The 15,902-nt window shown below is 34.9% G+C and overlaps 3 protein-coding genes across 6 annotated transcripts; 2 read left to right on the forward strand and 1 right to left on the reverse strand.

The window, feature by feature from the left end:
* Window positions 1-1,287: 1,287 nt before the first annotated feature.
* LOC105118421 (uncharacterized) lies at window positions 1,288-2,279 on the forward strand. The gene has a single exon (XM_011016375.1). It carries the CDS (start codon window positions 1,707-1,709, stop codon window positions 2,040-2,042), a length of 336 nt encoding a protein of 111 aa, XP_011014677.1. The 5' UTR covers window positions 1,288-1,706; the 3' UTR covers window positions 2,043-2,279.
* A 4,790-nt stretch (window positions 2,280-7,069) lies between these two features.
* Window positions 7,070-10,763, forward strand: LOC105118420 (F-box protein At1g70590-like). 4 transcript variants are annotated; one of them, XM_011016373.1, is made up of 5 exons: window positions 7,073-7,903; window positions 8,263-8,396; window positions 8,483-8,665; window positions 9,253-9,433; window positions 10,048-10,763. In XM_011016373.1, the coding sequence occupies exons 1-4, from the start codon at window positions 7,384-7,386 to the stop codon at window positions 9,418-9,420; spliced, it is 1,005 nt and encodes a 334-aa protein (XP_011014675.1). In that variant the 5' UTR covers window positions 7,073-7,383; the 3' UTR covers window positions 9,421-9,433; window positions 10,048-10,763. The 4 variants fall into 4 exon arrangements, with proteins under 4 accessions (XP_011014676.1, XP_011014675.1, XP_011014672.1 ...); XM_011016370.1 differs by having other exon boundaries at window positions 7,074-7,903; window positions 10,043-10,763; XM_011016371.1 differs by having other exon boundaries at window positions 7,074-7,903; window positions 9,253-9,421; window positions 10,043-10,763.
* A 578-nt stretch (window positions 10,764-11,341) lies between these two features.
* On the reverse strand, window positions 11,342-13,638 carry ARO4 (armadillo repeat only 4). The gene has a single exon (XM_011016369.1). It carries the CDS (start codon window positions 13,418-13,420, stop codon window positions 11,588-11,590), a length of 1,833 nt encoding a protein of 610 aa, XP_011014671.1. The 5' UTR covers window positions 13,421-13,638; the 3' UTR covers window positions 11,342-11,587.
* Window positions 13,639-15,902: the final 2,264 nt, after the last annotated feature.

A 15,902-nucleotide genomic window follows, 5' to 3' on the forward strand; every position in this document is an offset into this window, starting at 1 on the left:
AAATCCTCTATTTTCATTTTCTGCTGCCATTAACCAGCTTGTTTCACGGGCACTCCCCTCTCCTTCTTTCTAGTAAGCCCGCTTATTTACTAAAAAAATATTTTTTAAAAAAATAAATATTTTTTTAATATTTAATAATATTATAAAAAATAAATTGAAAATATTTTAAGTATTTATTTATATTATGAAAAATAAATAGAAAATAGCTTATTAATATTTTTTAAATTTATTAAAATAATAAAAAAATCTTACAAATTAAAAAGTTGAATGAAAATAAAATTAAAATAAAAATATATAATATTATAAATTATCTCAGATAATTAAAATAATAAAGATTAAATCTAACAAATAAAAAAATTAAAAGATGATAAAATTATAACAATAATATTTACAATTTCATAAATTATTTCAAATAAAATAAATAATAATTAAAAAATAAAGATCAAATTTGATAAATAAAAAATTTCATTAAAAAATAATAAAAGAAAAGTAAATAACAATCATAAAAATAAGGACTAAAGTTAATATAAAAATTAAATTAAATCAAAATTTAAGGGATAAATTTCAAAAAAATCAAACAAAATATATATCAATAAAAAATTTAAGGAAATTTAATATAATCAACAAATAATATAAGATTTTTGATTTTTTCACAACTTTTAAAAAGTTTTTTTTATCCAAAATAAAATGAAAATACTTTCTTGAAAATTAAACTAAATTTTTCTTTAACTATAAAGTGTTTTTTGTTAATCAACTTTTATAGTGATAAACAAATATAAAAAAATTTAGAAATCATTTTCCAAGAAAACGCCTTTAAGTTTATTTTTATTTTAAAATATATTACAAGAAAACGCTTTTAAGTTTATTTTTATTTTAAAATATATTAAAATAATAATATGTTTTAAAAAATATTTTTAATATTTTTAAAATATTTTAGAAAAAACTCTGCTTGAAATGTTATTTTAAAGAAACACTAAGTATATATTTATTATTTTTTTTATAATTATGTTTGAAAGTGTTTTAAAAATATGTTTGTTGTAAAAATATACTAGATTAATATGTTTTAGTGTTTTTTCAGTTATTTTGATATATTAATATTAAAAATAAAAATTATATATATAAAAATTATTTTAATATACTTATAGTAAATTTGTTTTTTCATAAATTACTCACCACCACGATTCCGCTACCACCTATCAAGAAATATTATCTTTTGATTTACATTTAATTACTAAATAAATCTTAAATAGATCAGCTTATGTCATGAGGTTCGTCCTCGGGTTCTCTTTCTTTGCTTTTCTTTCTCACTCTAGCCACGAAGAATCTGGTTGGTATAAACAGCACATTGGACATCAGTGATCGGTCTTCATCCGCATTTAAAGCTTTTTGCTTAGCTAGAACACTGCCTTCCTTTCTTCCATTTATTCCTAGCTCGTAGCTTCCCTAACTAGCTTCACAAAGACTCTTTCACAAGAATCTAACCAAATCTCCTCTTTCATCTTCCCTTTACAACTTTTCTTCTGCTATTCACTTTCCTTCTGGTTTCATTTGATTCTCTACCGATCCCCACACAAATCACGGAACCTCTCAGCTTTATTTATTCTCTGTGTGCTAGCAAGCTTTATTCCTTATTCCTTGTTGGCTACCTAGCTACTCCTATAATAATACTGTTGGTTTGTGCTAGTTTTGGATCCAAAACATACCACATGGGGTTCTCGAAGAAGCCTCCAGCCGTGGATGGTGGCTTGGATTTAGATGGTAGTAAGAGATGGGTTATTGCTGGGATTCCTCTAAGAGCTCCTTTAAAGCCCATATCTACAAATCCAGTTGAGAAAGAGATCAACGAAGATGATGATCAGAGTAACTGTACTACTGCTTCAACAACGCCTACCAGTGAAGAAGCAAGAATTCCTTCTAGACTGGTGTGCCCTCCGGCTCCCAGGAAGCGAAAAGCTACTTTCAAGTGTAATTACACAAGTGGTGTTAGGGAGTTCTTTACCCCCCCTGACTTGGAAACCCTTTTCGTCCAAAGGGCAAACTGATCGTCATTGATTCATTCCTTCCAAGTTCAATTTGCCTCCTCCTCTACTCATGATTTGCTTCTTCTTTTTTCTTTTTAATTTCCTTTGTTTGATCCGGTTAGGCAGGCGCCGTTAGCTTTTTAGCAGGAGGATCTTAATTATTGTTTGTACAGGTTTCATAAGTAAATAAAATCTGGAATAATTCACTGACATGTTTCTTTGTATGTTTAGCAAACTAAATTGTTCTCTTCATCATCATTATTTTTTATATTCTTTGTTCTAGCAGTGGCTTTATTTTACAACCATGTTCAAGAGAAACATAATAACCAAGGTAATATTTGTGTATTTTTTAGGTTAATTAAAACACGCCAATGTTTTGTTTTTTGTTTTTATTGTAAAAGAAAATTAAACACATAATGTTTTAGAACATCACATCAGCATCAGCTGAGTTGCAACCACCGAGTAACAATAGTTTCATTTTGTTCTCTTCCTCTGACACAAGCTGTAGATATCTTTCCGTCTCTCTGTATGGGGCTGTTCATGGCCATGCGTACCAAATATTGACACATGCAAGTCAACATCTAAGTAAAGGTATATCCTTTTCAAAGTTAAGAAGATGCTCCATGGCCTGATCGACCGAGACAGAGTCCCCTCAACCCTTGCTGCCATTGACTCCCTAATCAAACCTTTTATGTTTTGATTATCCTGTGATTTTATATGAATTCTACTAAAAAGTTCCCTTATAGGAGCTTATAATTTATAATTTTCTTTTAATTATATCAGTAAAAACTATCAAGATATCAAACATACTTGTTCTCTTAGCTAGTGACCCACCCCACCACCTTGAACTCTCACGGTAGTGGGGCTGGCCGGGAAGGTTCTCCCCAAGTGATTTCTCCGATATAACCATTAAAAAGGACAAATAAAATATGGATCGGTAGATTAGAATCCTATGCCAGCAGCAAGTTGAGGGGACCTTATTTAAAATTCTCAAGCTCAAGTTTGGCATCTCATGCCAATAATTGACGAAGGCACTTACACACAAACTTATCTAGTCTTATCTAATCCTAATAATCAAGGACACCCAATTGTTTACTTGGTACAGAATATTAATGTTCATCATGAAAGCAAAGCATCCGATACAACAGCGACAGCATGTATAGATAGCTAGCTAGGGGACGCTCACCTAATCTTGGGTTTCTTTTAGTGACATTAAAGAAAGCTTTCTCGGGATCGGAGCTGTACCGAGGCAATGGATTTGCACCACGTCTGTGTAAAAGCTGCGAGTCTGTCTTGGCACCTGGCTAGATAGCAATAGTTTATCGCCTTTGTTTGAACTTAATTTTTTTAAAACAGTAGAGAAATAACGTTGTTTATCCTTAAACACTGTAGGGTAACATTGATAAACGTGGAGCTACAAGAATGAAAGTGTAACAGGGATGAATTTACAAGGACGAAAACACTGTTCATCCTTAATATTTTTTTAAGATTAACATGGTGTATGGTCAGCTTGCACGCACCACAACTAATTTCACATGTAAGTTTTTAGTAGCCATCATATGAGCAACCAAACACTCAAATATAAAACTATAAAGAGAAGAAATCTCTTGATCCAACCACATAAATGGTTTATTCATCTTTAATATTGATTTGTTGAGTGGAAGCATAGTATCTTCATTGGAGATCACATGGAGCGCCCTCCATGGATATCATATGTGATTGGCGATTTAGTGCAAGCTTACATATTAATTAATGTTCAACTCTCGATAAGTTTTCTATTATACCATTAAGCTAGACAAGAGAGCAAAGTATTTTAATGGGTGCATGAGACCAATTATGCAAGCAAACATATGCCTAGGGATCGAGTTTGGAACTTCGGATTTGGATGTTAATTCTCTAACAACGTTAAGTTTTTATTCTTTTAATTAACGAGTTACCCTTTGATTGGCATTTTACAGTTTTTCCTGTACAGTTACTGGAGCTCCATCTGTTCTGCTGAGACCAATTATGCAAGCAAACATATGCGTTAATTCTCTAACCAAGTTAAGTTTTTATTCTTTTAATTAACGAGTTACCCTTTGATTGGCATTTTACAGTTTTTCCTGTACAGTTACTGGAGCTCCATCTGTTCTGCTCTGCATCTTTGTTCTGCTCTGCATCTCTGTTCTGATGCAGAGCAGAGAGAACATATATTTTCAGGACGTCGCCCTGTTTTCATTCTGTAATGGTCAGTTTTTCTTCCTTTTTTCCTGGAGCTATAATTTATATTAAATTTTAATTTATTTTTTCAAATAAAATTTTTTAAAATTTTAAATTTGTATAAACTTATATTATTTTATATTTAATTTTTATTAAATAAATAAAAATAATAAAATTTAAACTCATAACTACTTAACTAAAAATAATAAAATTTAAACTCGTAATTACTTAACCATTAAAATTATAATATTATATTAAAAAATTATTTCAACTCAATAATTTAAATTATATAAAATTTTAATATATAATTTATATTATTTTTTAATAAGATTTACAGGCTTTCCATATGTGAAATCTACTAGCATGGAAACATGGTCTTCTCCTAGCTCGAGATCGAGGCCATAGAAGAGAGTCCCGTGTAACTCGGATTTTCGGGAGGCCATTCGCTTGATTTACAAGGACCAAGTTGATTTTCATATATTTAAAGCTACTATCTTAGATATCAGAAGCCTCCTGACCAAGAATTGGGAGGTCAGCATTTGTCATTTCTATTTTGATCACTTATTATTGTTTTTGTCAAGTGTCAGCATAGTATAATGTAATAAATATTAAATATTTATCCAAAACATAAAATCTAGAGGTGGAAGTTTTTTCTTAAAGGAGAAATTGATTTTAAATAAGGCGTTTTTTCTTATAATTGTTTTTTATATATATTCAATTAATAATCGGATGCATAGAAAAGAAAAATTAAATAGCTTCCTTAAATTTTGATTTATCTATTTATTCAAAAGATTTATGAAGCCATTAAGCCTTTTAAATCCTATTCCGACAAAGAACAGCAAGAAGAGGTTGTTTAATTATGAAACTATCAAATTGTATGTGCGTAATCTGGTGGTTTAATCCTGGAACTTTATGAAGTGACGAGCTTTAATTAATTTATTTATTTTAAAAAACAGTCATTAATTTTATGATAAATTCAAAGGGTCAACATTTTAAGGTCTGATAAGCCAGTCATTAATTTTATGATAAATTCAAAGCGGCAACATTTTAAGGTATGATAAGCCGAAAGAAATCCCGATGCTTACAGAGTTGATCAGCGCAATGCCAAATCCATGCTATAAGATAGCATTTTCTACAACGCCTTTGGGATTTGTTGGTGTGATCATCCCTTCATCGAAACAGCTTTCCTTCCTTCTGAAAGAAGTTTTTTTTTTTTTTTCGGAACTTGGGCATGCTTACATATTATCAGCTTGACGTTGGATTTTCTATAGTAACACCCAGAAAAAGGTCGCCAGATTCGTAGTGGTCCTGACTGCTGTAAGAAAGAACGCCATCTTCATCTTAAGCAAGCAGTACATCTTTCCTCGGAGAAGGTGACGAGATTTTATTTCTGGCATACGGTGATCAATTGCATGATCGTCAGGGCACTGCACCAGTTTAATAGAGTAAAGAGCGCTATCACTTGTCAACATCCTCTTGGCTCTGGTAAGCTTGTGGGGTCGTGTTCACTGGGATGTATAGTTGAAAATGAGGTTCCTCGAACAGTAAGTTCTACCGACCATAAAATTCTAGTGGCCGACGGCAGATGATATTTCTTAAAGTTTCTTTTTCTAAAAAGATATATTAAAATAATAGACCAAGATACTTGTGGATTCTTTAGGCCAAGCCTATAGTCGTGTTCATAGTTTTTGAGGAGCCAAGCCATCAAGTTTGACTGTCTATCTTGTCGATTCCGATTTTCTTCAGAGTAACGGTAGATTCCGAGCAATTTATGCCTCGGATTGATTCAGAAGTTTTCCCAAATGAAGTGGATTCTACATGGAATCGCCTCATCCAATAGCTGGAATAGATTGCTTGTGTAGCATCATGTGTAGCATCATGATTACTGCTAATCAAATAGTTTAAACTGAAAATATTACAAATTACTAATGGTGCTGGCTTCATGCAAGATAAGAGGCAATGATTAGTGTGGAATTTGCCTGGAGCATCATGATTCAACCTTCTGATATGGAAGATATGCCCAGATGATAGAAACTCATTTTGTAAAATACAAGGATGAGATATCTTCCGTATACTCATCAATTTATTATCAAGGAAAATATATCTTTTTATTTATTCATTTATTTGATGGGCAATACTAGATTGCAAATAAAAGACAAATAAATTCTTTTTTTCTTATAATAAAAAATATTTATGGATCAGTTCACATATTAATCTATAATATTAAGTTGAAGATATTATCAAAGTTTATTAAACTTTACCTAGTTAAAGATTGGTTATAGAATGTATAGGTTGACCGGATAATTAAAATAATATCACTGGAATTTTTATTTTTAAATAATATTATTTTAAATATTTTAAAATTCTAATTAAATCATAAATTTAAACATCAAATCAATTATGTAAGTTTTAAATTGAATTTTTTTCACAACCCAGTAAAAATTAGAAGTGGAGTCGATATGCTAGACCAAGACAGATTTAAAACTTGTTTGAAAGTATAATTACAGTTAATTTTTAAATAATTTTTTATGTTAAAATATATTATAATAATTTTTTTATTTTTTAAAAATTATATTTGGTGTCGGTACATAAAAATAATTTAAAAACACTAAAAATATATTAATTTAAAATAAATAAAAAATTAATTTTTTTAAAAAATATTTTTAAAATGTAGAAACAAACCTACTTATTAATTAGTGTGTGGATAGAACGTAAAGAGATAAATATTTTTTTTACAATAAGAAATTCACATATTAAATTATATTGGTCTAATGCATTGATACAAATGGTGGCATGTGGTGTGACTTCAAAAGTAGTTCTGGAATGGGCTTAGTTGCCATGGAAAAAGCCCGTCAGTATTGTAGTTGGCGTCATTGATGGATCCAGGCCTTTTGTATGGTTGGGCTTGGCCTCTTGGGTGATGAGACAAATACAAATCTTTTTCTGAGGTTCTAATTCCATCATAAACACAAGAAAAAGGATATTCGAGAATGTGACTCCCCCCAGAGCTCAACGGCCCCACTTGATCAATGATGTAGCTTATGAAACGGTACTCGTATCTACCCTCCTCAAACCGTAACAGCGTTTCTCGGTGTTCCGTTCCTTTCCATCAGAAATCTGGAGCCCGCTTCAGTGTTCACACTCACCACTTCAACCGAAGAAGATGAAGCAGAGTACGTGGCCTGGTCGATCAGACGGCTCTCGTTTCAAATCGCTCCCGATCAAACACCAATTCCATCAATCAGAGTTCAAATCTACCTCCAAATTCTGGTCAACATCATCAGCTTCTCGGCAAATAAGATCATCAGATGGTGATTTCTCGAAACTTCCCTTCGATATACTAACCAAAATAGCGGCATCGTTCACGCTGCCTAATTTGCAAGCCGCGTCGTTGGTGTGCAAGTCATGGAGCGAAGGGCTTCGGCCGTTGAGAGAAGCGATGCTGTTCTTAAAATGGGGAAAGCGGTTCAAGCATGGGCGAGGAGGTGTGCGTCCTAATTTGAACAAGGCTCTCGAATCCTTTTTAAAAGGTGCGGCTCGTGGGTCCACCCTAGCTATGGTTGATGCTGGTCTTCTTTACTGGGAAATTGGCGACAAAGACAAGGCAATTGCCCTTTATGAGAAGGCTGCTAAGCTTGGAGACCGCTCTGGACAGTGTAATCTTGGACTTGCTTACTTGCAAGGTATCTAATTCTTAATTTCTTGTCTATTCATTTTTCCTTTGTTTCTGTTTTGTGCAATGCGAAGGGAGCAAAAAAAATGTAGAAAAGTTGGAAAAGGTGCTAAATTGAGTTGTCAAATATTCGTTTGAAAGGTAGCGAGTTTCTCTCTTGATTGATTGATTCCGGATAATATCTAGTCATGACATGAACGTACTTTGTAGTTTTAATCGTTTTTAAAATAACCCAGAAAGGGAAAAACATTGATAACAATAATAAATAAATAAATAAATAAAAAGGACTGGCTAGTAGCTTCCAATAAAGCAAGATCTGGTCATGAGTTGCTAATCATGTGCTTGTTATGATTATTATTGTATGTGCAGCTGAACCTTCGAAACGTAAGGAAGCAGTGAAATGGTTATTTCAGGCTTCAAAATCTGGTCATGTTCGAGCTCAATACCAATTCGCACTTTGTTTACATCAAGGTAGTGGGGTGAATTGTAATCTACAAGAGGCTGTAAGGATCTCTCTTCTTGTCCTTCTACCATAAATATGTGGATTAGCCTGTTCACTTCAGAACTAGTGAGCTTTTCTCTCATGCAGGCTAGGTGGTATCTAAAAGCGGCTGAAGGTGGATATGTGCGTGCAATGTACAATGTTGCATTGTGTTACTCTGTTGGGGAAGGTTTGGCTCAGAGTCATCGACTAGCAAGAAAATGGATGAAGCGGGCAGCAGATCGTGGTCATAGTAAAGCTCAGTTTGAGCATGGACTTGGACTCTTTTCTGTATGTTATTGCTGATTTAACCTATATTTATTTGAATATGCAGGACAGGCAGTGAATAAAGTAAATTAATTTAATTTGTTCTGTGAAAGGTTGCATTAAGGTGGAGATTATAACAAATGTGGATGGGAAGGGCATAGTTGAGAGAGCAGGATACTTGCACATTTGACTTGCATGTCTGTTTTGCATTCTCCCTTTTTTCCAAGGGTGCCCACCTGGCATTGTGTTTGTTTGGACTCGTGTTTTGAGTTGTGATCTTTTGCTTGCTTTCATCTTTTTGGTGTTCTCTCCTTTTTTTTTCTTTTTCTTTTTTTTCATGTGGAAACCTGTGATTCGGAAAAGAATTAGGACTGATGCTTTGTCAAAATACACGTTGCCAACTACCCAAGCATAACTTTGCAATCCAACCTAAGAAAGCTAAAACCCAATGTCGAAGCCCCATGCTATCTTTAGAGGTCACGTGGGATAGGGCTAATGCTTCAACAGTTTCTTTCCCCATCATATCTGCAACTTAGATATGAACTATGCAGATAGCTCTTCTATATTACTTGTTGGTTTGTTTAAGGATCTTATGGTGATATTTTGGGCAGGAAGGAGAGCAGTTGAAAGCTGTAGTTTATCTGGAACTTGCCACTCGTGCTGGTGAAACAGCAGCAGCTCATGTCAAGAATGTAATTTTACAACAACTATCAGCAACTTCACGTGATCGTGTCATGAATCTTGCTGATAATTGGCGTGCTTTACCTTCATCTCGCTGAGGTATTCATCCGGGTTTGTAAATCTTTGAATTATAGGCTTTCCCTTCACTTACATGCTTTACAAGAACTTGTCCTTATGCCCTTGATCATGAAATGTCATTCTATTTGTGGCATACTATAAATTTACTGGCTTTAGACCACTGTATTGGAGACATAGGTTGCTTGTGTTTCAATATTCTGTAATTGAAAAGGAATAATAAACTAACAAGATTTTTTCTCGAGTCCCATGAGCAATGAGCAATTAGAGAATCGAACTGTATGCTTTCTTGAAAATGAATGGGGAAGGTTTTGCGATACAAATTGTTGTTCTCGGGCCCTCGCAATTTAAAATTAGTGGCAGCATAAATGCAGCAATCACACAAATTGGCTAAACATTATAGTCGCTTATTTCAGCATCAAAGGTATTAAAAAAAGTGAAATTGAGAGTACAAAGGATTAATTAATTAATTAGATACTATCTCTTGAGTCCTTCAAAATTTTGATTTTTGATTTTGTTTTTTCATTATATATCTCGTTAGTACTTTCAATCGAATAGATTAGAGATTTGTTTTAATACACTTAAATTCAATGTGTGCATCTGTATGAGCGTCTCGGTTGACTAATTGTTTGATTGGTTTTGCAGATCAGGATAATCTCATGGCCTGTTGGTTGCAAGACATTAAATTTGAAAATCCCAAGGTCAAAATTAGGGGCATTATCTAACTATGCAGACAAATTTCAGCCTTTGTTCGGATATCTTGGCACACTTCCTCTCCATTTTTGTGCTGTTTTCTTTGGCGAAGAGGGAAAATGTTGGCATGATACCATGGAGAGCAATTATGCCATTGAGCGTGGTTAAAATGTCGTCTCCGCTGCTTGTTCTTTCATCAGTTGAACTGTCAAAACTTATGTTGCTCGGGTATGACAATTCATGAGACAAAGTCCTGGTTAGCGGTCACCTTTGATAATTTTGCAAGGTTATGGCTACGACGAGAGTGTGGATAGGTGTGTATGGTGGTGCGCCGTGTTGAGTAAACTGCTATGTGCTGTGTGCCACCAGGTACTGGGAGTGTGGGGCTTCCACTATTCTTCTGGTCATCGTGATGACCACCAAGAAGATTTGAGAAAAATAATGTTGTCTTAGTGGGGAGTGCAACCAAGATTATAAAATCATTGTGGGAGTCCAATTAGAGTTCTGTTCTTGTAGATAGCATTGCCGTCGATGGTAAAATTCTGTCTGGCGTACTCTACTGGTTAAATGTTCATGCTTGTGGGATGTTAGCTCTGGCATTTTCTTTAACTTTAAGTGGCGCTAACCTTTTTTTTTTTTTCATTTTAAAAAAAGCGAAATCATTTCTAAAGCATAACTTACCTACGCATTTTTTTTGTCCGGTAAAAGACCGAGTATATGCCAGCTAACTGGTAATTTCCTATCGATTATAACAGATCTTTTTTTCCTACAAAAGTACCTTTAACAACGAGAAGGATTTCTCCATTATCGAGACTTGGACACCTTAGAAAAATAAATACCATGCACTTGACTGAAACACATTCAAGAGCTCTTGCTCCATCCACTGCTGCATCCTGGGTGTCAGTGTCAGCAGATTGATATTTCCTCTTCGTTGGAGCATCATGCATGCTTGCTAATGAAACAAGGAGTAATCAAACAAATGATAGCTGCTGTTCTCAAGCCATTTCATCCTCGGAGACTAACTGATGTTATTGAAGGCTGAAGAAGTTGAGGGCTTCAAACTAAATATCAGAAATCATTATGCCTCAAACGATCCGAGAGCACAAATTTTAGCCTCCACAGTGTAACTTTTTTTTGCCTCCATCAGTAGCAATCCAATACTGTAAAGGAAGCGGCAAACAAAACCCAGGAAGCAACGCACAGTAGGTTTTATGTGAACGATAAACCATATTGATGGATACAAAGGGGATCAACTTAGAAAAGGGACTCGGTACATTTATAACTAATTTGATTTATTTGCAAGGCATGAACAAATGGTATTAATTACCAATAATATCCAGAAAACTCTGTTATGATGACGTGTTTCTGTGTTTCTATATGAACCAACTCTGTTTCTGTACGAGTTTTTTTTATAAGGGAATAACCTGACCGAGCTATGAACAATAGGATAGTTCTACCAAAAAGTATGGTGGATACCCTAACTCACAGATTTAGTGTTCAAGGCACATACAGCAGCCTTTGAGAATGCGTTCCGGCGTGATAGAGATTGATGTGATATATTGCCTTGGACACCAGTTCTTTCAAATCAGGAAACTGCGCAAGCATTTTCTGGTCCACTCCCTCAAGGGCATTCAACACCCTAGCCTGTTCCAGAGCCCCACTATTGCCAGCATGTAATGCAAGGTAACAGAGAAGAATCAACCCATGCAACTGCGCCGGTTCATTTCCCCTAAGCAATCTCATCAAAGGCGGTACACCACTGAACTCGATTATTGCCTTTGCATGCGCAACACACAGAAAATTCTCAGGAGTAGCAAACTTCCCTAGTGCTATGGCAGCTTCTGCTGCCACTTCTTGGCTCCTGTTGCTAAGGTGGGCAACCAAAGGGCCAACTACTCGAGTCTCTCTAGCTGGGAAAGTCCTGGCCAATGAACCAATCGATCTTATAGCAGGAACTTGCAATTTAGGACTATCCAACTCTATAATCACCCTCAAGAGCTGATCAACAACTGCCTTGGCAGCAGGGGAATTAGCCTTAAAAGCAGCACGTCTAAGGTCCGCATTGTACTCAGCTGCAGCAGTTATCTCCTTTATCGTCATCAAACAATTGAACTGCAACTCTCCCTCTCCCTTCTCAACCAATTTAGCCAAACAAAGAAGCCCTTTTGTTTCTGTTATCCTCTTGCTATTCAACACACTATCTCTGGCAAGCATCCACAAAGCCTCCGCGCAACTAATTTTCAGCTTATGCTTAACTTCAGGACTCTCATTCTCCCTCTCTCTCCTATGATTACTCCCTCCCCTACTACTCCCCTCCGAACTATGAAAACTCGAAAAAGAACTCACATACGGGCGGTAATGGTGATTATTCTTCGAATCAATTAACGATTTTTTCTCCATTTCTTGGTTAATCTGAACAAGGGAATGAATACTCTGCTTACCCACAAAACTCTTTTGATCATCCATGAAGGTCTCGAAAGACAACAAAGTCACCAGCGGTCGAATCGCATTCTCCCTTGCAAACTCATTCTGAGCAATCGAGTTGCGCTCCGCCATTCTTGCCACCAAATGCGCCACCCAAGTTTGAACCCTCATTGGAGAATCCGCAAGCACTTTGACAATAATTGGAACCCCAGCTTCATCCAGAATAGTCCCCACCCTCTCCTCATCATTTGACAAGTGATAAAGCGAAGTGGCAGCAGCAACTTGAGCATCAGGTGAAGCAGACTCATTTAAAAGCCTAAGGAAAGGGGGAACGCCCCCTTCTTCCACGATGATTTGCTTGTTTCTATCATTATCATGAGCAAGTGAGGCAAGCTGATTAGCAGCTTCAATTTTTTCAGGCAAAGGTCCCATGTGAATGGAACTTATAGAGGACCAAACCCAAGCCAGAATCGGATCGTTGCTAGCAATGGGTGGAAGGGTTATCACAATCCCGTAGTTATCATTGTTGGAGTCCAGGATACTGGACAGCCATTTCATGTCACCAACCGAAGCTTCTAGGAGATTGATCACTTTCCGAAAATCGGTGGCGCTGATGATGGTGACTACACGGCGGAAGACGTTACGGCGCTTGCACTTGCGTACAAGGGTTAAAGCGCGCTCCATGTTCTTGCAGACCTCCGCGACTATGCGGCGAATGGGACGCTCGTAGAAGGATTGGCCAGAGCGGACCTGCGCACGCAGCTTCTCGACGATGGTGTCAACGTGATCTCCCACGTGGATGCACTCGGCCTTGAAGGACTCGGCCTCGTCGACGGCGGAGCGAACCCGTTCTGCTAGTAGGATCGCACAGGCGAGTTCCTCTTCGATTCGTTTCTCTTCAGCCATAAATAAACAGTGACTCAGTAACTGAGTCGTGGAATCGAATTTGGTGGCGTTTGTTTGGTTGATTGCCTCACCTGAATTGAATAACTATCTCTTCTTTGGATGGGAGCTGGTGGTGGTGTGGGTTGGGGACGAAGACCATGATGACTGGCCTCTCTCTTTTCTTAACGTTTTCAGCTGTTTGGTTTGTCTTTTGAGTAAATTATAACTCGGTCCCTATACTTTAATATAAATAATTAATTAGTACTTACAATGTCAGAATATGTACTTACTATTCTTGAAACTATTTATGAGAATATTTCATTTCATTTTTTTTCAAAAAATATAATAAATAAAATAACATATGTAAAATTTATCACAAAATAAACTTTGAAACAAAACGAAAAGCAACTACATTGGGATGATCAATGCTGATTGAGGGACGTTTTCATTATTAATAATACTATAGGGATTAATTAATTAATTATGATAAATAACATGGACTAATCTGTAATTAACGCCTTTTGGGTTCTTAAGCTGAGTTGGTTTATTCTTTAGTCGCATGTTTGTGTCCTTGTTCTTTTAGGTCTTCTTGGGAATTGTGTAAGGAGATGGTGTTGGAAAGCGCGTGGACTGAGATGCTGAGAGGGAGAGAAACGGGTCAAAAGAGTCTTTTGATAGAACCGTCGTCGTTTGTGTCGTCGAACTGACCATTTGTCATTTGAAGGAAGGAAGTGAAAGTGTAATGGCAGTTGCTTGGGAGGAGCGTGGAAAAGGAAAGGGGAGTTTCTTCTTTTATTTACAACGTATTTATCCCTTTTATTTTATTTATTTTTTAAGTTACTACTGTTACTATTACAAATGTTTTGTAGGATTTGAGTTACTACTGTTACTATTACAAATGTTTGGTAGGATCTGTTGTATGGTTGTTTTTAAAGTGTTTTTTTATTTAAAAATATATTAAAATAATTTAAAAATATTAATTTAAAATAAAAAATTTAAATATTTTTAAAAACGTTTTTAAAATACAAAACAAATAGGAAATACTTGGAGAGATTAATTTGTAAAATGTTTTTAAAAGTATTTTAATTTAATAATATATTAAAATAATATTTTTAATATAATAGAATTAAAAAAATAAAAAAATTAATTTAAAAATTTTTTTTTTTTGTCCTATGGTGTTTTCCTTTCTTACATTTGTAGTCATAACTCGAAAAAAAAGGAGAAAATAGGTTAAAGAATTGCTTCTTCTTTAACTTGGTGCCAAATCTTTTCAACTAGACCTATATAAAAAGAGTTTCCCTACTCGAGGGATTATGTTAGGGCCATCTTATCAAATAATTCTAACTGTTGGGCGAGACGGCAAGCCAGTTTTGGTGACCTTTGAGACATAGTAAATATCGATGGCCCCAGACACCTTTTAACTCCAAAGCTAGCTTTAGTTAGTTGTTTAGTAGCTAGTTTATTCTGAACTAAACTCAAAAAAAGACAATGTGCTGCCTTTGATTTTTCCTATGAATGGAACAATCTTAGGTTGAGAATTAGGAAATAATCCTAGGATGCGCGTAATAGCAAGAGCAAGTTAAATACATCTAAACTACCCTCCCTCCTGCTGAATCTAAATATTTTTTTTTTTAAAATATTTCATCAAAACAATCTAAAATAATATAATATTAAAAAAATATTTTTAAAAAAAATATTTAACATCAGTTTATCAAAACAATTTAAAAAAACATATCAAAAAATTATTTTTAAAAACAATTAAAATTTTTTAAAAATATTTTTTAAAATACAATTTTAAACAGCTCCTTTCCTGATTAGGACAAAACAATGGGGGGATCAGATGAGATTTTCAGAGATAAGGAGTGGAGATCTAATTTCATCCAATTGTTTTTCTTAAGAAAACAATGGATTTGCTTCTTCTTCTTTTTTATTTGAAGAAAAATATTTTCAAAACAAATGGGAGTTCTTCTGTCTCAAGTGACACCCTTCTAGGATTAGTGGATACAAGATGGTCTACGAGTTGATTTTTTTTTTTAATTTTTTATTTATTTTGGGATTTTGAACACATCCATTCCTTTTGATCACGTATCGTTCGCCAGTCAAAGTGGGGAATATTAGCCATAGTGGCATCGCACTCCTGCAAAATGGTGCCTTGCGTGAGCTTCTCGACCAAGCCACTTGCATGACAACGCCTCTTCTTCTCATCTTTTCCCAGCCAAATGATAATAATAGCTAACACACTCACTTTCCACCCTTCAAATAATTATAAATTTACTTCTTTTTTTCTAATGATCAGATCCTCAGATAGACCCCTCCTACGTAGTCGAGGCCAATGCATGTGTTGAGGCCACGTCTTTTTTTATATATTTTTATTTATTTTTCAGCTATTATTTTTATTCTCTACGTATAATACGTATAAAGACTTGTTTAATACATCTTCAAATGGAGGACGTGACCACTTTTAAAACAACTATACTCGAAAATAAGGAAAAATAAAAAAAAA

Source organism: Populus euphratica, unplaced genomic scaffold, assembly GCF_000495115.2.
Source record: "Populus euphratica unplaced genomic scaffold, PopEup_1.0 scaffold1922.1, whole genome shotgun sequence".
Lineage (NCBI taxonomy): Eukaryota > Viridiplantae > Streptophyta > Magnoliopsida > Malpighiales > Salicaceae > Populus > Populus euphratica.